This window comes from Oreochromis aureus, linkage group 11 (assembly GCF_013358895.1).
Source record: "Oreochromis aureus strain Israel breed Guangdong linkage group 11, ZZ_aureus, whole genome shotgun sequence".
NCBI classification, from domain to species: domain Eukaryota; kingdom Metazoa; phylum Chordata; class Actinopteri; order Cichliformes; family Cichlidae; genus Oreochromis; species Oreochromis aureus.
The window spans coordinates 32,790,072-32,813,015 of NC_052952.1; the positions used below are offsets into that span (position 1 = coordinate 32,790,072).

Genomic DNA, 22,944 nt, shown 5'->3' on the forward strand with positions numbered 1-22,944 from the left:
AAAATTTGTAAAAAACAGTTTAATCATTAAACTGATTGTACATTCATTCAGATCGAAATTCACAGGAGAGTTTTTAAAAAGAGCAGGATCACTTGTAGAAGACGAGGGAAGAAGTCATGATGATGTATCCCGGCTGCTGGGCTGGGTTTGGATCCCGTCCGTTGAACAAGCCGAAGTAGACGACAGTGTTGGATTCAGACCTGTTCATGTTGAGCTGTGGAGACAGGAAGAGAGCCGCACAGTGTTAATAAAACCTGTCTAATGAGATGAAGTGAGGTTCAGTCTCAGAGACTAGTCAGGATTTACACGATTAGATTAGGAGTCTTTGGGGTCAATAACTCACTCGAGAATAATAAAGTGCTCCTTTATTCTAATGGGTACAACTTCAAATCAAGTGCTTTTCGTCAGCATGACTTCAATTTGAGGTTCTTGTAAAACTACTGAAGAAGAGAAGCCCTTAGAGAAACCACTGTGTAAGGGACGCAGTGATGAATTCCCACTGGCAGATTTCACATTGTGTCCTTCTTACAACAAACTGATTCTACTTTTACTTTTTTCCTACTCTTGAGTCTGTATGATGTCAGAAGGGGATATCCCTTATATGTTCATCACAGGCCCCACCCATCTAGATTCAGTCCTTCTGTCAGCAATGGGAAGCCAATCAGAAGACAGTCAGCTAAAAGGAATGGAGACGAGAGCTAGAACAATTTCAGACAGAGGGACTGCATCAAGGCCAAGAATAAGACACAAGGATTATTTTGAAATATCAGTCATGCAAAGCTTCTCTATCAGAGGCCAGTATCATCAACGTTGAGCTGGAAATGAGCATAACAGAATATTCAGCCTAGTGCAGCTGTGGGTCTGTTTTGAAGACAGATTTCTCTAGCTTTTAGACGGTTTTGATTTCTCTTTGTTATTCTGGACACCACTAGAAAAAAGCTCATTACACAAGCATGTAAGATTCATTATTGTCCATCTGTCCTTAAGAAACATGAAATTCTCAAACTGTTTTTTAAGGCAACAGTTCTGTTGTGTTAAAAAGCTATAAAGCATGGCTCGATTGCCAGTAGTCTGCTTACTGTGGCTGAATAACATTTTAGGATGGTTTTGTTGTGGGTTTGCCACTAAGAGTAGCTTTAATATCTGGCATTTCAGAAATATTTAAGGGATGAAATGAGAAATTTAGTAGAGAAGAACCAACCTGTTTGGTGACATCAACCCTCCAGGGATTCACCTGTAGTCCATCACACCAGCCTCCTCGGCCGTACAGCCACGTGCCGTGTTCGTTCGGTACAGCGCCCTCTTTGACACGCATCGCACAGCCCAGAGCCGTTCCTGATGGTCCCAACGTGACATTAAAAGCATTTGATTTCTGATTTGCACCGACCGGTTTATTTTTAAGTCTTTAATGAGCACCTTGATAAACAATCCTCAGGTACATTTGTAGCTTAGCTCATCAGCAGAATACTTTTTTAAAATTTAAAAAGAAATGCAAAGTTTGAGGATTTCAAACTGATTTTTGTGGATAGAGTATCTATCTAGTATTTTGAATTTGGATGGCAGGACAAAATTAAACTTGTCCTGAGGACTCAGACCACTGATAACTATACCATCTAAAATCTTCAGCAGTCATGCAGAAAGCATCTTTTCCTCACCTGCAGAATCAAATACGTGGGTGTTGTTATGAGCAGCGTTGATCACGAAATGGTGGGAGGTGACACAAAATTCTCCGCAGCCGTTCTCGTCGCTGCCGTGTCCTGTGATGACAGCGTACAGCTCCACCTGAAAACAGACATGCAGCCAATGTGATTCTCCACAGACAGCTGTAAATAACTAGCAAAGACTGTATTTAAAAGATGGACGCAGCCACCATGACTTCAGCTGTAAGGACTCTGAAGATATATTATACTGAAGCCTTGAGCTGCGTTTTTACCATCGACGTCATGGTGTTGAATAATGCTTAAATAACTATTTATTGAGCTCATAAATTAAGTTACCAGTAGGGTTATTTTCCCATAGACTTCTATTAAGCCTGACCCCTGGTGGCCATTGCAAAGAATGCATGTTTTTCAGACCCTGGAGGTCACGTCCATCTTTTACAAACAGGCTCTGATATTTTGTGGTTAATATCATATCTGATACCTTTTTGGTGGACGCTGGGACAGTGAATTTGATTGGCTGGTACCTCTTGTTGTAGTTTTTGTCAAAGGTTCCTCCATCGTACAGTGACATCACTTTAAAGGGACGAAGGCGCTCCCCAAAGTTTCCTGTGACAGAGAAAAAAACCAAACAAACAAAAAAGTCTGACGCAACATCATCTTCTAGATTTACGAATTACGGAGCTTTAATAATCCTGATTTTTTTTATGAGTTTCTTTAATTGATTATTAATGATATATTTTGAATGTTTTAGCATCCAAGTGGTTTAAACATACGTTTTAAGCTCATATCCTGGTTTATTTGAGGAGTCTGTTGAGTATTTGTATCGTTGTATTATCAGGTAGTTTCGAGTGAGTTATTTGATAGGATTCAGAGAAAGAGTAGCTCAGATAACAGGTTAGCACATGCATGAGAAAGATTTGGTCAGTAGTGCCGATTTGTGCTCAGCACAGACACTCATGACATGTTTGTAAAATGTAACAAGCTTCCTGCTGCAGTTTGATTGCATCATCTGTGTTATTCACCTGTCTGATTGGTGCCACTGAACCTCAGATTGAGGGAAACAATCCAAGGCATCGCCCAAGGCACCGTCTTCATAGTGAAGGTGCATTTATTGCTGTCCAGCAGGGGGATCAGAGGGGACACGTCCGTCAGCCAGCGCCCGATACCTCTGGTAAAATAAGACAAAATCATATCGCACAAACTAAAGCAACAGAGCAGTAATTACACATTTTTTATTTTTTTTATTTTTTTTATTAAGAAAATTTTATGATAGGCAATGATGCCGAATAAGGCAACTGTGTAATAAATTACTTTCTATATGGAATAGATAACAATTTTTTGTGTAAAAAAACTGGTGATTATTAAGAACGGTCATAGCTGTGCTATCAGAGCGTTTCCCACGAGCTTTGTACCTGCGGAAGGCAGTGATCCATCGACCCAGCTCCATGTTGCAGTACGGACTCGTGTGATCGCAGCAGACAAAAAGCTGCACAGTGTGATCCCATTGAGCGCACGACGAGTCTCTCTTGCCTGGACACGACAGCGATGCATCAAGCTCCAACTTCTCAAAGTCCAACAAGTCTGCGGACAAAGCACCTTTTTTTTTTTTTCCATACATTTTCCATCATTCTTATATGTCAACCTTCCTGCTGCCGAGAATCCACCATTCACCTATTCCAGTAGGATGTTAAGTCACTCTGTGATTGTAGTTTTTGCAGTTAATCATGAATCTTGAGTCAAGATGCCCAAAACTGCTCTTTAAAAAAAAAAAAAATAAATAAATAAATAAAAATTAAAAAAAAAAAAATCATTTGAAACTCCAGAGTTGAGAACCCCACAGTGGGGCTGCTTCCAGTCGCTGCCACCATGAAAAATGTTTATATTTGAAGTTAAGATGAATATCCAACATTGGATTAGAGTGTAAAAAGGTGTAAAGAGTCATGGATAGCCACAAAATGATCAGTTTTATTTTAACAACATCTGATATTTCTTTTCTGTCACATGAATCTGATTAAAGCGTAATGCTTGCACAGATAAAAAAATCAGTCTATTACAGCAGTATTATATGAACAACTTGTCACAATTAACCTGATTAAATAATTAACAGTTGTTTTGATAAACATACCTATAGACAGGTCGACTGTGGCCACCGCCCCTTTGTCCCCTTGCATTTGGACTTTATCAAAGACAGAAACAACTTTTGCAGGATTCTGGAGTTTAGTCTGCAGATCAGCAAAGAAATCAAACCTGGAGACGAAGCCAAAGTAACTGATCAATAACCAAAAAAAAAAAAAAAAAAAACAACAACTGTCACACCTTCAGTGTTACAGTGCATCCATGGAAAGTTTGTACTGTGACTACAAACCATCGAATGCCATAACCAAAATATCTATTTGGAGGTTCATTAAGCATAAGATACAGCAGTTTAAAAAAAACATAAAAATTTACTGCATATAAGGTTCATCCTTTAGAGATGTCACATGTCCTGTCTTTTTGTGGGGGTGAGAAAGGCAGGTTGTTGTCATTAAATGTGTCAAAAACAAAAGACATGATTATTGATTTTAGGAAGTCTTCTTATATCTCATCACCTACCATCACTACAGATGCTGATATTGAGATTGTGGAGAGTTACAAACATTTAAGGGTTGTTCTTGACCTCAAACTGTGTTTTGAGCCTCATGCTGATGCCACTACCAAAAAAAGTTCAGCAAAGACTGCTCTTCTTAAGGAAAATTAGATCTTCTAATGTCTCATCTGAAACGTTGCCCTTGATTTACAGAAGTTTTATTGAATCTGTTATTTCTCTCTGTATTGCTGCTTGGTTTGGTAACATGACTCTGAAGAACAAGAATCGGTTGGGACTTTTGGTAAAAACTGCAAGCAAAATATAAAATATAATATAAAATAAATTACTCAGTGGAACTTCTATTATAACCATCTCTGAAGAAGGCCTGGCCATTGATCATTGGTTATATATATCTTAAAATCAAAGTGCTACTCATTTAAAACAAAAAAGTTGGATTCAGATTCCAGCTATGAAATCTAATAATCAAGCGCCTTAAACCCCCATTATGCTTATGGGCAGCCTGATTCACTTTACCTACATCAGTAAGCTGATGACTTTATGGTTCTAGTCTCTACTTTCATGGTGTTCATTTTGTAAACTGTGCTCTCTCTCAGGACAAAGCTGCATATGGCCAACCAATGTTTTTGACAAATCGCCTGATTCCTCCATCACTAATCATCCAGTTTCAAAACACTTGTACAATCTAAAAACAAAACAAAACACTGGAATAAAGCTTCTAACGTCCTCTTGTTACATTGTAAACTGTAATCTTCCAGTTTCAGTAACCTCCATGTACTTACCACTGGGCCTGCCAGTTAACAAAGCTGAATGTGGGGTAGAGAAACCAGCCCATCTCAGCCAGCAACCCCTGTTTGTCAATGCCGATGAAGAAATTCGGGGACGGGGTGTTCTGGAAGGACACATTGACCAGCTTTCCAAACCTGAACAACAAATTGGAACATCAAAACAAAAATCATTACTGTGACCTTTTAGAGGAACAGTTAGTCCTTGTACATGAATGTGAAGCATCAGCATCAGGAGGCTTTTAATCCTGCAGGTGAGCCAATCTTGCCTGAGCGTCTGAGTGACCGCAGGGTCCTGATGCACCATGGCAGCTGGGATGCTGAGCAGCGAGAAACACTCATCCCCGACACAGTTCATATCCTGGAGTGGATTACCAGGGAGGGCATAGACAAGGACACCGGAGGCATTGGATTTGGCCATGCTCTGAACCTGAAGGAAAACAATTCAGAGAGGATGAAACTGTTTCAGAACTCAACATTAATAATGAATGTCTATGCTTATTGATGCATTCATAGTTTTGGTCTATAAAAGAAAGGAAACAGGGAAGAATTTCTTTGAGGCTACAATGCTGAAAACTGCTGAACTTGACATTTGTGGTAAAGGTTTGTGTCAAATAGATTTGAAGAAAAACAACAACAAGAAAAAAAACCATTAAACAAACCGAACATTTTTATTTTTCACCAGAAATGTCTGTGGTTTTAGCTTCCTGATTTCTCTGTGCTTAATTCGGCAGAGGTCATGTAACAAGGGCAAGAGTGATTTGACTCAGAACCATCAGCAGACTTCATAAAATCAACTATCCACAGTGTCCCACACTTTAATATATGCTGTGAAAAACAAATCCCCATTGATTTCATAAGTTGAGCAATCTGCAGCACAGTGGCTCAGTGATCAGCAGAGTTTCCTCACAGGGGCATGTTTTTTAGGGGAAGTGAAAAAAATCTAAATTTAAAACTTTAAGAATTAATGTCAATAAAGACATACCTGCCTATGAATCTGTCGGCAAGGGGCAAAACTTTTGATATTGGAAGCTTTCTGGTTCCACTAGTGGTCCGAGTGCTATTGGCCAATCATGTTTGAGCAGGCTTTGACTGCATGTGGGTAAACAGTCTGTGTAGAGTGTAAATGACAGATCGGATTTGCTGAAATGCAAACCCAAAACTATCAGTATAGTCTGACAATGATTTCGTTTTTTTAATCATGATGTTTATATATTTTTCCCCTCATTCAAACAGATCAGTGCACAGCTTTGATATCCATCAGCTACACCGGAGACCAGGGAGTGTTGGCCTCACCAGCCAAAACTTCCCAAATTATTAAGAAATAAAAGTCAAATAAAAACCAAGAATTATTGGTTTCAGCCTCTCAGCATGAAGACTTGTGGTTTCTATTTTTGTTATAGTCAATTATTGTGAAACAGTGAAAAAACCTTGATTAGAAAAAGCTCAAACTGCAGCCATACACTGCTCAAAAAAACTTTTTGGAGAAGCTAGGGAGAACGTTATGCGGCTGTAACATCGTTCAGGATGACTGTTTTGATGGTGGTGGCTGAGTGATGGTCTGTGGAGGCATATCCATGGAGGGACACACAAAGATCGACATAGGCAAGAGCACTGACTGTCATTAGGTATCAGGATGAAATCCTCAGCCCTATTGTCAACCCTACACTGGTGCAGTGGGTCCTGGGTTCCTGCTGGTGCACAACGATGTCCACCCTCATGTCGGGGGAGTATGCAGGCAATTCCTGGAGAATGAAGGATTTAATACCATTAACTGGCCTCCACGCTCACAGACCTAAATCCAATAGATCCCCTCTGGGACATTATGTTTCGGTACATCTGATGTCACCAGGTTATATCTCAGAATGTCCGGGAGCTTAGTGATGCCCTGGTCCAGATCTATGAGATCCCTCAGGAACACCATCCCCGCTGGACACCCTCCATTGTTCCATTATTCGGTCGTTGATTTTTGAGTTGTCTTTCAGTTCTGTCCTCTGTAGGTTGATCATTTTTATTTCCATCAAATGATATGGCATACTTTCATCCCTAACACATCACCCAGTCCACATCTGTATAGATATCCAGCATGATTTTTTTTCCATTGAGATCCGATGTGTTTATGTGGTCAAGCTTTAAATGTCAAAAAAAAAAAAAAAAAAAAAGCCTTTAAAGTCTCCGGATCCTCCCAGTTCGATTTAATTTCACTGAACTTTAAGCACGTCACCACAGACGTCAAGAAACACAAACATTCATTAAATTTGACATTAACAGACCTTAGTGAAGAAAGAACAGTTGCCTTCAGACACCCAGGCCACAGCACCCGCCACCGAGGGGGAGGTTTCACACCCATCTCCTGCGTCAATCACTGTATAGGACTTTGAGCCCCAGCGTGCCATGAGCCAGTCATATCTGGCATCTAGTCTTTTAATGATCACAGGCATCTTCCACTCTGCATGGAGAAAAAAACAAACAAGGATCACAAATAAAAGCTTGCTCTTAACTTGCCTCTGCATTCTGATCATTTGTAACCACTAATAAACAGACCTGAAATTAACCATCTGCTGACTTAACTCCTCTAAAAATCAGGCAGTTCAAGAGAAAAATCAGTTGCAGAGTCTGATTTCATGCACGGACTTACCCTCTGAGATGAAAGCAGCCTGGGAAAGACCACAGTTGTGTCCCATGCAGCTCCAGTAGTAAAGCACTCTGGGGATCCAGTTACCCAGAGCGAAGACGGGCACTGGAGAGAAGTGCAGCCTGGACAGAACCTCCTTTTTACTGCAGAAAAGTAAAAGAGGCAAGCGCATGGATGGTTATATTAACTCAGGGAGAACCATAAATCCTTATTTTCAGCTCCAAGTTTAAAATCTTGGACTTCAAAATAATCCATCTCATATAGTTCATCTGCTGACTGGAAAAAAAGCCATTTTAGTCAGATGCGTCTGATTGGCTGCACTTCAAAAGCAGAAGATCAGAGCATCAGGTGGTTGCGGTTTCTGTGTCTTAGATCAGCGGTCCCCATCTTTTTTTGCACCACGGACCAGTTTATGTCAGACAATATTTTCACGGACCGGCCTTTAAGGTCTCGTGGATAAATACAACAAAATAAAACCAGTACCAGTAGCAAAAAAAGAAGACATATTCATAACTCACGGGAAAAGACCCGGGGAAACCGAGTTAATGATAAAAAAGATAAACAAAATAATGATAAAAACCCTGAAAACCATAAATTTTACACCCGAGCCTCAACTCTAGCGGCACGGTACCAAACGACTCACAGACCGATACTGATCTGTGGCCCGGGGGTGGGGGACTGCTGTCTTAGATGACCATATTACGGATATCCCTTGTGACATCATACAGAACCAAGAATAAAAGAAAAACTGTCCAACACAAAGCATTTAGACGTGTCTGAAGCTTTTGATGGCCATATTTAATGTAAGCATCCACCATTTTAAGTGTACATATTTGACAAAAAGTAAGAAAAATCCTTCATAGGTTAACTCTAAACAACCCAAGGAACCTACATTAGAAAATAGTTAATACAATAAATGTCACTCTGGCAGTGTATGACCTTTAGGATCTTGCTCATGTTAATAAAACATTGAGATTTAAATAAAAACATGTTTTCCAAGGAGTTCTAGGTACTTTTTACTGCTGCTGCACTTCCCTTTTTTTCCAGTGCAGTTTCCTGTATTTGGTACAGTATGTTGTCACTATTATTAAGATGGTTCCTGTTTCACATAACCAATTATTTTTGAGGATTAATGTTCCTGAAAACTGTAAAATAAAATATCAGCCTCCTGTGCAAGTTTAAAAAAAGTATACTCGGCTCATTTAATCTTCCAAGAAACTTTTCCTTACTTTTTAATGTCGAAACTGTTTCACAGCACAGATTTGAAATAAATGACTCCTCCACTGATGAAAGTGCTAAAATTATCCTGGTAAACTGCATCGGTGGAAATGTATATTTCATGATCTTTTGGAAGGCACTGTGTCTCACATTCAAATAGAAAAAGGTAAATTTCTAGTTATATAAATTGAAATGTTATAGCTTACAGACAAAATTAGCTTATGGATGGGAATACATTGGGGAGTAAACTAGTGGGTCTCAAAGCTTTATGGAATTTGAACCCGTCAGACCTCAATCTGACTGAAATGTTGTGGAGGGACCTTAAGAGAGCTGTGCATAAATCACTGCTCACAGGCCTCAATGAACTGAAAAAGAGTGGGCCAACATTTACCCCCCAACAGGGACAGAGGCTGAAAGTCACACACAGAATGATTACTTCAAAGTTCCTACTGCTAAAGGTCGTTCAACGACTTATTCAGTCATTGGGTGGACTTAGTGTTTCACAGTAGGTCTGTTGCCACTTCAAGTTGCTGAAGCCAAAGATTTAACCAACCTGCAAAAATATTAAAATTGACAGAAATTCATCCCCAAGTGAACTTTCAAGCACTTTAAATGATTAATATTTGTCAGTCTTAATATGCACCACATTTGCTTTGTTGCTCCTGCTGGTATTTGTGTTCTGTTGTGTTGTTTTATTACCTGATCCTATCATCCTCTTCACTATCTGTGCAATGCTTTGCATGTCATTTCTGTAGTGATGTTGTGATTGCATTTAAAAGTGGGTGTGCTGAAATGTTTCCAGATGTGCACAGCTGTTCTTTTAAGCCTTTTTTTGTTCCATTTCCACGTGAAGCTTTTAGCCTCTTGTGGAGGTTGCATGTTCTGAATCCCTGTCCTGTTTAGAGTTTATATCTAACATTTGACAGAAAAGCGAAGTTTAGCCTTGTGCTTCAAAACTAGACTGTGTATGTAAAGTGAGCATAGGTAACTCCACCACCCACAACAGAAAAATTTTGCATAAAAGGCTTCAGGATATTAATTAATTTAATATAATTATATTGACACTGAGTGGTATGTTTTACTCAGTGCAGGTATGCATTGCCAAGTGCTATTAAACATCTGTTTTCTATCACCACTGGAAGCCAATTCGTCCCGCTCACCTGTGGGCGGCGACTCGCTGCACCTGCTCCCGCATCCAGAGAACATCATTGACCACAGAGTCGTCCAGGGACAGGAAGAGCACCTGTGTGCTGTTCGGAAGTTCCTCCACGAGACTTTTTAGTGAAGACTCTGAGCTCCAAAGGCACTCCAGAAACCCTGAGTTGTTGGTGAAGGCGTGGATCACCAGAGGTCCCCGCAAAGCGTCGGGCTGGAAGGAAAACTCCCCATCCAGAGTTGGTACTTTGAACGCGTCCGCCGGGTCACCGGGCTCCGGCCCGGCGGGAGGTTGCCGAGATCTCAAACTCACCGTGCTGTCACCTTCGGTCAGCAACACCTGGCGCCTCGGTCTCCCTCCTGTTTCAGCTATATGGGCTGCCACAACAATCAGGAACCACAACAGCGCAGACTTTGAACGCAACAAAGCCATGTTCCCGCTGTAAGCTAGTGCCCGTGAACTCACCACGAACAACCGAGGTCGGACATCACTTCGCCAAAGGTTGACTTGAACTTAAATGGTCAGTCTGTTTTAGCTGTCCCCAGACGACCTTACTGTGATTTCCTCCTTCCACCTAATCATGACATCCAAACATTTGAGCTGGAGGCGGGCCGAGCCGCTGTCTACGGCAGCCCTGTGGGGACACGGGTCTAGGAAAGCGCAAACGGTACTTTTAACGTTAAATTGTCTGAAACAGAGATTTTGATTGGTCGTCAAAATAATTAAAACTGTCGTGATAAAACGCTTATTTGAGGCGGAAAATGCGGAGACAACAGCTGAAAAACGACTAGCAGAAATATATTTTCCACATCTCGCGAGATTTGATGATGACCTGACCGATTTCAGAGAAATGTTTTAAGACACTTGACATGTCTACGAACCGTCCGAGGATTAAAAAAAAGAATCCAAGTTAAAGGGGAACCAGTGTAGCGTCTACAAATAACAGACGACTTAAAGAAGCAATTTTAAAGTGTAGCATCAGGTACTTTGTTACTGCTGACCTGTTTCAAAAACACAGAAACTATTCCCATTGGGGGGCAATAAAATATCCACGGCAGGTGAACGGTGTATGTTAGCCATGTCCTTAAGAAATATAAATAAAAACACATCAAGGAAAGACTTGATATTGGTCCTGAAAAACGCATCTGGTTCTTCAGTTGATCCATCTACTGTTGACTGAATCAGAATCTGAACTTTATTAGTTCCTAAAGAAATTATACTGAAGCCACTGTGGCAACATGACTTGTTCACAACTGAACAATATCAGTCATGGATCCTCAGTGTTACCGACGTAGTGTGTTCATACCACATACTGACTTTAAACCTCATTAGAATTGTAAAAACTGTGTTTTGGCCTTATGTACTTTCTTTACATACATGTTTTCCCCTATTTCCAGTTTTCTTTGCAAAATAGGAAGAAATGGGGGACACTTTAAGACTTTTGCATAGTATTGTACACATTTACCCGTGTTTACCCCCCAGCCAGTTGTGGTAGATAGCTGTTGCTCCCTGTGCCTGGTTCTGCCGGAGGGTTCATCCTGTTAAAAGGGACTTTTTTCTTCCTACTGTTGCCAAGTGCTTGCTTATCGGGGGTCGTCTGATTGTTGGGATTTTCCCTGTATTATTGTAGGGTCTTTACCTAACAATATAAAGCACCGTGTCATGAATGGGTGCTGTATAAATAAAATATAATTAAACTGAATCGTATTCTTTTATCTTAATAAAAGTATTTAAAAGATTATCCTACACAAGAGCCAATTCAAGAACTACAGTATGCCATTACAACATGTGTTGGCTGCTATTATGAATAAAACTATTCAGTTTTATCGATATAAAGTAAAGAATGTAAAGTACAAGTATAATGTAACTCTTTATATAACCGTATCTTATTCACATGAGGATATTTTCTTGCTCATCTACTAATACCAAAACTATGTCAAGGCATGTCTCAGAGAGTTTCACCATATCACAATCATGTCAAATTTCAGATTCCATGTTGAGAAATTAAGATGTAAAAAGAAGTACAAAACCAAATAAAAATGGATTATTAAAAAGTGGTGGTTACATACAGCAACAATAAGTTGCTGAGTGCACAAATCAGAGCCCAGACTGCAGTGTGGATTTGTGGGAGACCTTGAAAATGACAGTTACGCACTGAAAAGGAATAATAATTTGTTTTCCTTTAGTCGTTGACTCTTTTACTGTTAATTTAAGGATTTTTCCATGTGCTGTGAAGATGTTCCAATTCTATCATGTAGCGTAGTCTGATAAGCCTCCTCCGTCAATCTTTTAGCCAGTGTTAAAGTAGACCAGATACTCAAAACATTTCTCTGAACAAGTCACACAAGGCCATTTAGAAGACGTGTAAGTGACTCAGAGTAATTGCCGGAGATGAGCATCAGCCCTCATCCTTCACTCACACAGCTGTGCGTAAAAGCGCGCAAACGTTGCGTAAATGGACCTCGCCACAAGAACCGTGGATGTTGTCTCTTCATCTGAAACTCAGCAGTGAGGTGTGATCCAACTGCACACAGATATTTATTATCTGTGTTCCTGGCTAAAGCATTGTGGAGAAATTTAGATGAAAGTACACACAGTCTGCAGTGATGGAAACGCTTAAACTTGTTTTCATTTTTGTGCTGCTTCTGTCAAACGTTTTCTGTCAAGATATGGATGCTGACATCTGGAGCGAAGACATCGAGGAGGTAAGATTTTATAAACCCGTTGGCATTTGTAATTACTGATTATAATTTGACACCTATAAAACAACAAAAATACACTTTCTTTGCTGCCAGCGTCCTTTCAAAGTACTTATAAAGAAAGTTAAAACAAATTATGTGATTATGACTGATGCTTAGGCTCAAAAACTTTTAATAAAATAATTTCTTGGATTCACTTTCAGGTTCTTATTGTAATTTTCCTCATATGGAAAAAGAGAATGTTTAATATTAAATGTCTTTATTTGCTTTTGTTTGTCTCATATAAGGAAAAATGGCCAAACTATAAAGAAATTCAAGACATTTTAGTGAGAATGACCAGAAAACCAGGATCTCGCCAACATCTTGGATTTATGGGGAAAAAGGAGTCTGGTAGGACGATATAACGGAATTTTGAACAAATTTATGCAGATTTATGTTTTAAACTGCTCATCTACACAGAGATCACTCATCCATTTAATTCTTCACAAACAGGAAAAACACGGACGGCACGTAAACGTAAGTTTTATAAGTTTGTATTTTTTGTATTTCAGTTCAGTAATATTTCAGAGGTAAAAAAAAAAAAAAATATGGTGAAATGGTGTTTTTATTTCTAGGGCACAAATTTCAAACCTTTGTGGGTCTGATGGGGAAGAGAAGCGCTTGGGATTAAGGTATATTTCCGCAACACTTTCATAAATCTACTCTCACATCAGTTTACGTCTGCGTGGTCAACTGTTGGTTTCATCCCCGCAGGAGCTCTGTGACCCGGCGTCGATTCAAGGCTGAAGATCGCGGAGAAAAACTACATTTATTTCCATCCGTGTGATTTGTCTCCATTAAACTTTTATAGTCTGTACATATTATTTAATGTATAAAATATCACATTTAGTGCTATTGAAAATCGTCCTAACACTTAAAGGGCACAGAGCGACACCTAGTGGTAAAACAGTGATTGAAACGCCTGACATTTTTTTAAAGATCCTAAAAATTAGAATAAAAGAACTGAGTTCAAAAGTATACTAAAAAAAAAATCTAAATCATTTAATAACTCAAAAGTTACCAGAATTTTACAGTAAAACAAAACTGGGCGAATTACCAGAGCACATGTTTTTAATTGAGGGGCTAAAAAAAAAAAAATGCATTCTTTTATGTTTATGTTTCAGTCACATAACTGGTGTTCTCCCCACTTCATAATGAGCACGTTTTCCCATAATAAACCATCTCACTCTTCAATATCACAGGTTTATTAAGTGACTTTGTACATTACAAATGAAAAATAAAATTAAAAATACAGAGATGGAGTACATAGCCAAAGCAAAATGTGGTGCTGACTCTTCATTTCCCACTGATCGTTTCCGCAGAGTAACTGAAATAACATGTGGGCTGTTTTTATTTAATTTTTTTCATTGTGTCCAGAATCACTGTTAATATTTGGAAGTGTTTTTCTTTAACAGTGGACACGCAGCTGTCAAGTCTCTGAGGATTTTTCTAAACATACAAAAGAAGTTATTACGTCAGCTGGCTCGGTATATATAAAAATAAACTAAAGTGAAATATAACACTTATGACAATATAAATGGTGGTCCGAGGCTAGTGAAAATAGCTAAACACACAGGAAAAAGAAAGCGTTATATTTCAGACAAAAAGAAGCTTTAGCCATCTTTTTTTTTAAATCTATAAAAAGGCCCAAGGTGCATTTTCTCGTTTTTTCTGCCGACAGTGTTTCGTTCGAGCCTGCTGCGCTGATGGGACGAGGGTTACAGGTTTAACAGGTACACTCAAAACCAAAACAGAAATGATTCGTTAATGCCTTGTCCTCTTCTTACTTTAACACACATTTGAAGGTCAGGTTAAATGTTCATATACTTTTATTTTTCCAATAAACAAGTATTACAATGGAAACTGATTGTACAGACATGACTTTTTGAAGGGATGAAACGATTGTAAAACAATAATAATAATAACAACATCAATAATAATAATAATAATGATAATTAAAATAATATGGGTTTGGCCTTACTAAAAATGGGGTTATTTGTTTCTGCTGTTAAAGTAAACACATTCCTTGAGGATGATGATGAAAATAACAATGATGAGTCCTGAGGCAGCCAGGGGGCTCTGCAGAGGCTGTTCTGGCCTTACATGCAGACCCCCCCCCGCGCCCCCTCACACACCCACAAATGCCCCCAGTGCACCCTCTAGCGGCTGGGAGCAGGAGCACGGCTGTGCTGGCAGACAGAGCAGGGACAGAGGAACAGGGGGAGGAGAGCGGTGAGAAGAGGGGAGGATAGAGGGAGATTGGGAGGAGGTGGGGTAATGTCAGAGCCACACACTGGTGTCCTGACTGGCAACATTGGCAAACAAAAATTTCTTGAGTTGGGGTGGTCCTGTCGACTGTCCTTAAAAGATCTTGCCTTTCTTTTTGTTTTTCTCCAGGGTCCTGAAGAAGAAGAAGAGGGGAAAAGTCAGTGACACTTGTTCTACAAACATTTCATCTTTAGTTATATATGTAGGTTATAACTGTGTAAAACAACAAACACCATTTCATATGATGACTGCTGAATCTTTAACACTGTTCAAAGTTCTTGACGCTCTGATGGAGGCTCTCTCTGCCGTGATGTGAGCCGATAAATAAGAAACAATAAACCCATTCATATCACAACTGAGTGACCTCTCTTGCCCAATTTATACAAATCACATTTCAAGTAAAATTATCAAATAAAATACCAGCTCGAAGCTCAAAGCCTGGTTTAGAGCAGGAGTGGGCGGTTAGTTTTCCCAAAGAGCTATATGACAAACTGGGAATGTTGAGCGGCTGAACTCAGTTCTACTCAATATTAATTTTATCTCTTTATAAACTTGCACTGGTGGCCCCTTGGGAAAATTAACCCCTGGTTCAGAAAAATGAGAGCCTTTGGCTCGTTCAACTGGCTACAGTCCATTTTCACTTTTGGCAGAATAAACAGTCAGTCTTTTTTTTTTTTTTTTTTTTTTTTTTTTAGCTACCACTTACCAAAATTATTGACCATACATGATAATGTTGGTACATTCTCAAAAAATCTTAAGTGTCATGTTAATTTTTTCAATGTTGTGAAACATCGTCAACAATCGTTTTTGTACTTATTGCCCTTTTACTGATGTGTCATTTTAAGGGTGTGGTCCTGCATGGGTCCATAGTCTTCTGTTTAGAGAATTATGATGGAAATTCAGCCACTGTGGAGACTACAGTGATCCATTCACATGCAGTCCATGCTAACTAAAAATCTGGACAGAACGGGGGATGGAAACAACCACAGTCGAGTGCACCGTGAAGAGGAAGAAGCACGAAAACAACCAGGATCAAATAAACACTGACGAGTTTCATTTGTCTACACAGAAGTTCTTTCAACATTATGACTTCTGTTTTTTCTTTTTTTGCTGTAGCAAAGTAAAAGGACTAACAGCACAAACACAGCAGCAGACAGCCACACAAATCTAATGCAGAGCTAGAAAACCTTTATACTGTGCACATTAGGTAATGCAGTTAAACTTCATTAGAAAGGAAGTTAAAACATAGGAAGCTGCCTCTAAGTTCAGTGTATTTACAACACAGTGGACTGCATCTACCCTCAGCCAAACTGAAGATAACTGTGTTACACAGCATAAAGTGCAACCCTGCTAAATACCCTCAATGGCACAAAAAACATTTACATTCAATCTCAAACTCACTACACCACATTTTACAGAAGCAAAAAACACTCCTGCAGCTTTTTTACATGCATTTTTATGCTCCTGTTAGATGGTTTACTTCTGTTTTGTTGTTTGGCCCTAAAGCTGACACCATAGCTTCACCATAAACACACACACAGCATAAAGGCTGAACCTAGTCAAGTATTTAGAGGGCTGGTAGTCTGATAAATAAACAGCATGTAGGTCTTCTCATTGTAATGCAGAATCTAAGAAAATGAAAAGACATAACCCACTAATCTGTTTATTTCCCAACCCTGCAATGTGTGATGCATGCACAAGCTTTGCATAAAGCTGAACCACGTGTGACTCTATGATGATGCATATACACGAACTGAGCCCTGGTGTGTGTGCTGTACCTGGTGGCCTCCATCTGCTGCTGTTGCAGGCGCTGCTGGGTCTCCCAGTTTGCCCTCTCTTCCTCGAACACGCGTCTCTTGTCTTCCAACTCCTTGTGCTGAGCCTCCAGGTTCTTCTTCATCTGCTCATGACGCCGCTGAAGCTAAAGACAGAACAGAGGATGCTGTAAGCACTTTGGACTGAAGGCAGTGGCACACATGCAGGAAATAAGCCGAGTGTTGCACACAGAGAAATGTGAACTGCCATTTTAGCTTTGTTCCTGATACAGGCTCAGTTACACAGAAGGAGAATGAATAATCCTTTAAAAGAGACAATCATAGTGTCAAAGTGAGACCACATTTTTATATTTTAATTCTTAATGTTGTCGAGCTTATGGCTAAATTTCAGTTTAGTGGCAGCTTAACACTCACAGGAGAGAAAAAACACAGCTGATTGAAGTGAGAAAGAAATGAGCTGAAACTTTAACCTCGAGGGAAATTGGACAGCGTATGATCCTGAAAATCATGAGAAGCTCAATTAAATTTTTATTAGTCTGTGGGTTTATTTAGAACTTTGACTCCAACTTCTATTTAAATTATAGTGACAGATTAATTATGTAGAATATTTAATCTAACACAAAAAAGGGATGCAATTTAAATACTTCTAAGATATCAACTAGGGATGTAGCCTCAGACTACACTCTGCTATTTAATTAAACTTTATTTATAAAGCACCAATTCACAACACCAGTCACTGCACGGTGATTTAAATTGTAAAGGTAAAGAGCAGTACTTAACAACAGTGGTGGAAGATCTCCCAAAGCTATTTGGGGTGGAAGGGTGAAAGAGAAGAGTAAAAAGGACGAGACACAAAGCCAAGAGGAGGGGAAGTGCTCAGTGTATCACGGGAAGTCCCAAACTAGGAGCTGGTTCCACCTGATACCTGAAGGTGCTGCCTTTTAGTATACCTTTTAGAAACTTTGCTTTGGAATAACCTTCCTCTCCATATTAGACAGGCTACATCAGTGCCAGTTTTTAAGTCTTTACTAAAAACCTATTTTTATTCCTTGGCTTTTAACTCTGTGGGTAACTGATTTTATTTTTATTTTATTTTTATTTTTATTACTATGTGCATATTAGTATTGTACAGCACTTTGGTCTACCAGGTGTGTTTTTAAAGTGCTATATAAATAAATGATGATGATGATGACGATGATGAACTTTAGGAACCACAAGTAAGCCTGCATTTTAAGAGCAAAGTGGTCTGATGGGACAAATGTTGAGGTCTGTAAGGTATCACAGGGACTGATCACTGAGGACTTCAGTGAGACAGAGGCTGGATGAAGGATTCGCTGACATCCTCTCAACGGAGCAAATTCTCAAATAACCACTGGTGTTGTATTAATGAGACGACAACTGGTCGTCTCATTTCACATAAAAACTGCAAACTGGACATATCTTTTAAAACATGACTTATAGTCCGTGCTGTAGAGGGCGTTGCATTTACATTTGGGTGCTGGTGAAACTGAGGTGTTCATGGAGGACTTTGAGCTAATAAAGACTTTCCTCTCTCTCCTGCATTTCTGTAGAGTTCAGAACTGAATCCAAGTCTCAATACGTACTGTCAGAGATACGCAATGAGGAAAAAAAAGCATTTGTCTACACCGGTAGAATATTATCTACTTTATTAGCATTATGAGCTCACTAAGTTCTGAGGATGACTCAAAGACAGAATTGGTATACTTTAATAACATTTGGTCTAATAACAGTTTCATAACTATCTGGAGCCAGTCTCTTGTCAGTAGCACCTTGTATCAAACTGGATGTGAAGGCTATTATCTCTTCAAAACACACACAAAACAAAAATATTGCTAAGAAAGAATTTTCTGCAATAATCCAAAGAGATTAAAATAATATGTGAGCCCTTCAGTTTGAATGTTAGTATTTACATTTAAACATCTGCTTTCTAAACATCGTTTTGGGCGACGTATGAATAAAACCCGCGTGCAAAAGAGCAACGTTCATTTGCACAAAATCAACAGCGCGCTCTCATATAGTTCCCTCACACGTCTAACCGCTGAAACACGTCAGCATAAGAGGAAGGAAGGAGCCCAGACAGCCATGAGTAACTTCACTGCTGCATGAATTGCAGTATTTTACCTCTGCTTCAGAGTCTTTGAGCTTCTGCACTTTTTCCTTGACTTTCATCTCGAACACCTGCTCCATCTCCATCTCCATCTTCTTCATCTTAGCCACATGCTCTCGCCTCTCCTCCTCCATCTGGGCCAGAGGACTCCTGTACAGGAAGCACGTGAAAACACACGACAAAACATGCACAAACATACAAATTTAGACGTGAACTAAAGAATGTGACTAGCATCATCCTACTTATTCAGTATTACTAGTGTTTCTAAACAGTGGAATGACTTAATTATGTGAGCTTTTTTAGTCAGTTTTGTCTGCAAATTAAAGTCTCATTTCAGCATTTCCTTTCCTTCAGATATTTCTGCATGCAGGCTGGAACATCACAGAGAGAAGCAGGACAATGCTTGAAATGTAACAATGAAATGCAGCAGTTTGGATCAAACCTTAAAAATAATTTTATTAGAACTAAATTTGTCCTCTGCTGAGCTCACAGAAACAATAAATCTATACAGCACATTTTCATAACTACAAAGAAATCTTATGACGATATTATTCCCTTTTCCCCAAACAAAAACAACAGGAGGGAGAAAAATAGAGGCACAGGTTAAGATTTAGGAATGGGGGATCCCAGGCTGCGACAAGAACAGGAAAGCACCCACAAGCCAATTTTGGGAACCAGAGGAGGAATCCAAAAGTCAAAGCAAGGAACCTGTGACCACTGACAGCGAGTGGAGGAGGTGGATTAACATTAGTAAAGCTCACCAGACTGGTTTGTTGCAGTGTAAGTGAACAGAGACCTGTCATGAAGAATGTGGAGCGGTTACCTGAGCTTAGGAGGAAGCTTGTGGGAATGACAGCTTGTAATTTTTGTAAACATTTTCTATGTTAAAGTGTTGTTTTTCCCAGGGAGACCAAACAAATCTGAAGAGGGAAAACAAACAAATAAACAAACAAAACCAAAAAACCCCCCACACAAAACGTCTGCTAGTGGATGCTAGGTTCTTGCTTCATCATGTTTTGAATATTTTTTATTTAAAAAGTAGTTTCATTAGCTCTCAGCTGGCACAAGTTATTTTCACATTTTTCTTAATTTGAATTTACTTATTTACAAAAAAAAAAAGGGGGCAGCAGGTATATTGTTGCTTCAACGTCCACCTTAGTTGTAGCATTTGTGTCACATACTAATTATGTAATGGGACGCAGGACCTTATTTCTAAGATGACGACCACGCATCTTAGGTGGTACTCGATTGTAATGGAAAACCAGTCGATCAGAGTCGAGGCGAGCCAATCAGAGTAGGTACTAATGGAAAAGGGGCTTTAATGAACATATTGATGTAAATGTGTTTTTTTTTTCAGTCCTGCTGAAGCAGATTAGTTTGGAGTGTTAAAAGTCTTTAAAACTTTAAATCTTAATAGAAAAAAAAAAAGATGCTTTTCTCAACTTTTTAAGCCTGATACTTTCTATATTTAGTCATCATGCATGCCGCCTAACACAAATTAACATAACTTAGACATAAGTCCGGTTTTGACAAATTTTAAAATGCTATGCTCATCGAGTGAGTCAGGTTTTATAATTCTGGTCAGGTGATGGATTTTCAAAGTAGACTACTCGTAAAGAAAGGCAACAGGCTGCTAGAGACATTTTTGTTTCGCATACCTGTCAGCCTCATTTCAAGAGCACACTATAATTAGAACATTTTTAAAGCTTTACCTGCTGTCAGACTGTCCTTTCCGACAAGGAAGTGAAACTGTTACACTCCACCAGCTTATGTGGACTAAAAGCTAAACACCCAACACGAACATCTGTGGGCTGAGGTAGACTGCCTACAGTTACAAAGCATGTGCTGGCTGGTACTGTGAGAATAAATGCAGATGTCTGTTACCGTCTGCATACTATTCTGCTAATATACTTAAATAAATAGGCACACAATAAAACATTTCTGTGACAAAACAAGCACATGCACCAGTCAGACTGCTTTCGCATCTGGTGTAGCTAGTTTTATGTATTACAGAGGAAGTGTAATGCCTGTTTATCTAGTATACCAGAGGTGTTCAAACTGTAGGGTCACTTAAAGTGGAGCATGGATGATAAAACTAAGCTGAATATGTGCAATTTTTATTGGGAGAATAAACAACAGTTTGCTGGTGTTATCGTACCAACCTTCATTTTTTGCTAAAATTAAAATTTGTAGTTAAATTTACAACAATTGTGCAGTGTAAACCTTTATTTCTGTCTTCTAAAAAGTATTAAATAAGTAAAAATAATTGCTTAAGTTGCTAATGTCAGTTAAATCTCTAAACTAATATACATTTTTGGACTGGCATCACTTCCCTCCATGCAGGAAGTGAACTTTGAAAGCAAACTGTAGATGCAGAGGGAGAGTGGAGAGGTTAAAGACTGCAGTGGAAACAAGACCTGCAAACACTAGTATGGCTTTGCTGGACAAATGCTTCATACAGTACAACTTAAATTATATCTATAAGAAAGATACTGTTTTATTCTATGTCTATATATATTTTTTTCTAAAAGTGATATATTGCCCAGTACTGGTAACCGCTTAAAACATCTCATGTGCAGGTCTCTGCTGTTAATCCAAGCAGCAGCAGCAGCAGGTGGAGGCAGCAGTGACTATACAGAAGTGGAAAAATTGTCGATTGGAAAAATTGAAAGCATCGCAGTTCTGGCTGGTAAACTATGGTGACCAGGAGGTGCGGCCGTTCACAGTTTTCCTCCTCAAAACCTTTACTGAGGGAAAAGTAGGCGGGAGCAGACCAAAGTCAACAAGGGGGAGAGGAACCACCCAAACACAGCATAAGAGGAGAGGAGACGAAGGATGTGAAGATGAAGATGTGAAGATGTTATAGGTCTCAAAAATATTGGAAAAAAAAAACATGACAACTTACATTCCTTCAACTGTGTCAAGTCTAAAAAAATAAAAAAAAACAAAAACACAACCAAACACACAGACACACAGACACACACACACACACACACACACAGCATGCAATGATGAGATCATGCACTAAAATAAAACAACACTTATTAGTTTGTGACTGAAGCTATTTTTTCACTGCAAAAATGGAAAAAAAAAACGTGTGGAAAAAGTAAGTGTCAGCTTTGTGAGCTGCGTGTCAAACACATCAGCAGTCGGTCAAATGTTTAGCTGTGTGTTAGCATCAGCAACGTGGAGCTAGAGTTTTAGAAGTGTGTGTTAGCCATTTGCTTATGAATGTATTAATGAAAATTAATCATTGTTTTTTGAATCCAAGCTTGAAATCAGTAGAAAATTAGTAGAGTGAGAAACTACAATAAAAAAACCCCAAAACATCAGTATTTTTCACAAATCATGATCACAGGGTTCAGTGAAAGAAGTCATCCTCCAGCTTCGTCTTTCCCTGTTGCCTGGAACCAATATACTTAAATAAAATAACCATATGATATGATTATGTGATAACACAGCCATCTGCAGTCTCCTATGTGACAAATGTTCATCCCACTAGGGCTGTGCGATATGACCAAAATCTCATATCCCGATATAAGAATTCTATCGTCCCGATAACAATATAAATCACAAAAATGTAACATTTTCTGTAAATTCTGTGAATCTCGGGCAGCTCGACTTGCGGGAAGTGTTTCCAGCTGCGCGTCGTGTCCCTGGAGTCGAATGTTTTAACAGATGCATGAAACGATACATTTTTAGACATAAGTTGTAACGGCCGCCGTTTTCTTTGTGAGTATTTATTACACGGCGTGCTGCGGGGAAAAGCCTGTTCTAACGTTCGAGTCTAAGATTTATTTTTTAGCACCTGGCGGCTCTTTTTTACTTCTCACCCGTAAATACTCTGCTCTTTCACGTGATTCAGTTTATTTTGAAAAGTCTCAACAGGATCTTGAGCTTTATTGTGAAAGGTTTATGTGGAAAATAAACAAGCGGACATGCGATGGTGTTACCGTCGTTGTTGCTAACCGCAACGCATAAAAACAGGCGCTTGTC

The 22,944-nt window shown here is 39.2% G+C and overlaps 2 protein-coding genes and 1 long non-coding RNA gene across 4 annotated transcripts in view; 1 reads left to right on the top strand and 2 right to left on the bottom strand.

Annotated features, from left to right (window-relative positions):
• si:dkey-256h2.1 (uncharacterized protein LOC337520 homolog) lies at positions 1-10,616 on the bottom strand. The gene is made up of 12 exons (XM_031758556.2): positions 10,044-10,616; positions 7,669-7,808; positions 7,304-7,479; positions 5,300-5,460; positions 5,028-5,168; positions 3,787-3,908; positions 3,074-3,242; positions 2,684-2,829; positions 2,143-2,267; positions 1,656-1,782; positions 1,202-1,335; positions 1-214 (listed from the first exon to the last, which is right to left on the bottom strand). Exons 1-12 carry the CDS (start codon positions 10,469-10,471, stop codon positions 89-91), a joined length of 1,995 nt encoding a protein of 664 aa, XP_031614416.1. The 5' UTR covers positions 10,472-10,616; the 3' UTR covers positions 1-88.
• On the top strand, positions 10,571-14,645 carry LOC116334986. Of its 2 annotated transcripts, XR_005614855.1 has the most exons (6): positions 10,571-10,706; positions 12,707-12,744; positions 13,026-13,128; positions 13,231-13,254; positions 13,353-13,409; positions 13,492-14,645. It is a non-coding gene; the product is annotated as an uncharacterized LOC116334986 (long non-coding RNA). The 2 variants fall into 2 exon arrangements; XR_004200593.2 differs by lacking the exon at positions 10,571-10,706 and having other exon boundaries at positions 12,264-12,744.
• Positions 13,967-22,944, bottom strand: part of sept7b (septin 7b) — a 22,473-nt gene continuing 13,495 nt past the window's right edge. The window contains exons 12-15 of the mRNA XM_031758554.2: positions 21,854-21,874; positions 18,963-19,098; positions 16,824-16,966; positions 13,967-15,178 (exon numbers count right to left, since the gene is read on the bottom strand). Of these exons, the coding sequence (XP_031614414.1) occupies positions 15,139-15,178; positions 16,824-16,966; positions 18,963-19,098; positions 21,854-21,874 (340 nt within the window). The 3' untranslated portion in view covers positions 13,967-15,138. The remainder of the gene's footprint in view (positions 15,179-16,823; positions 16,967-18,962; positions 19,099-21,853; positions 21,875-22,944) is intronic.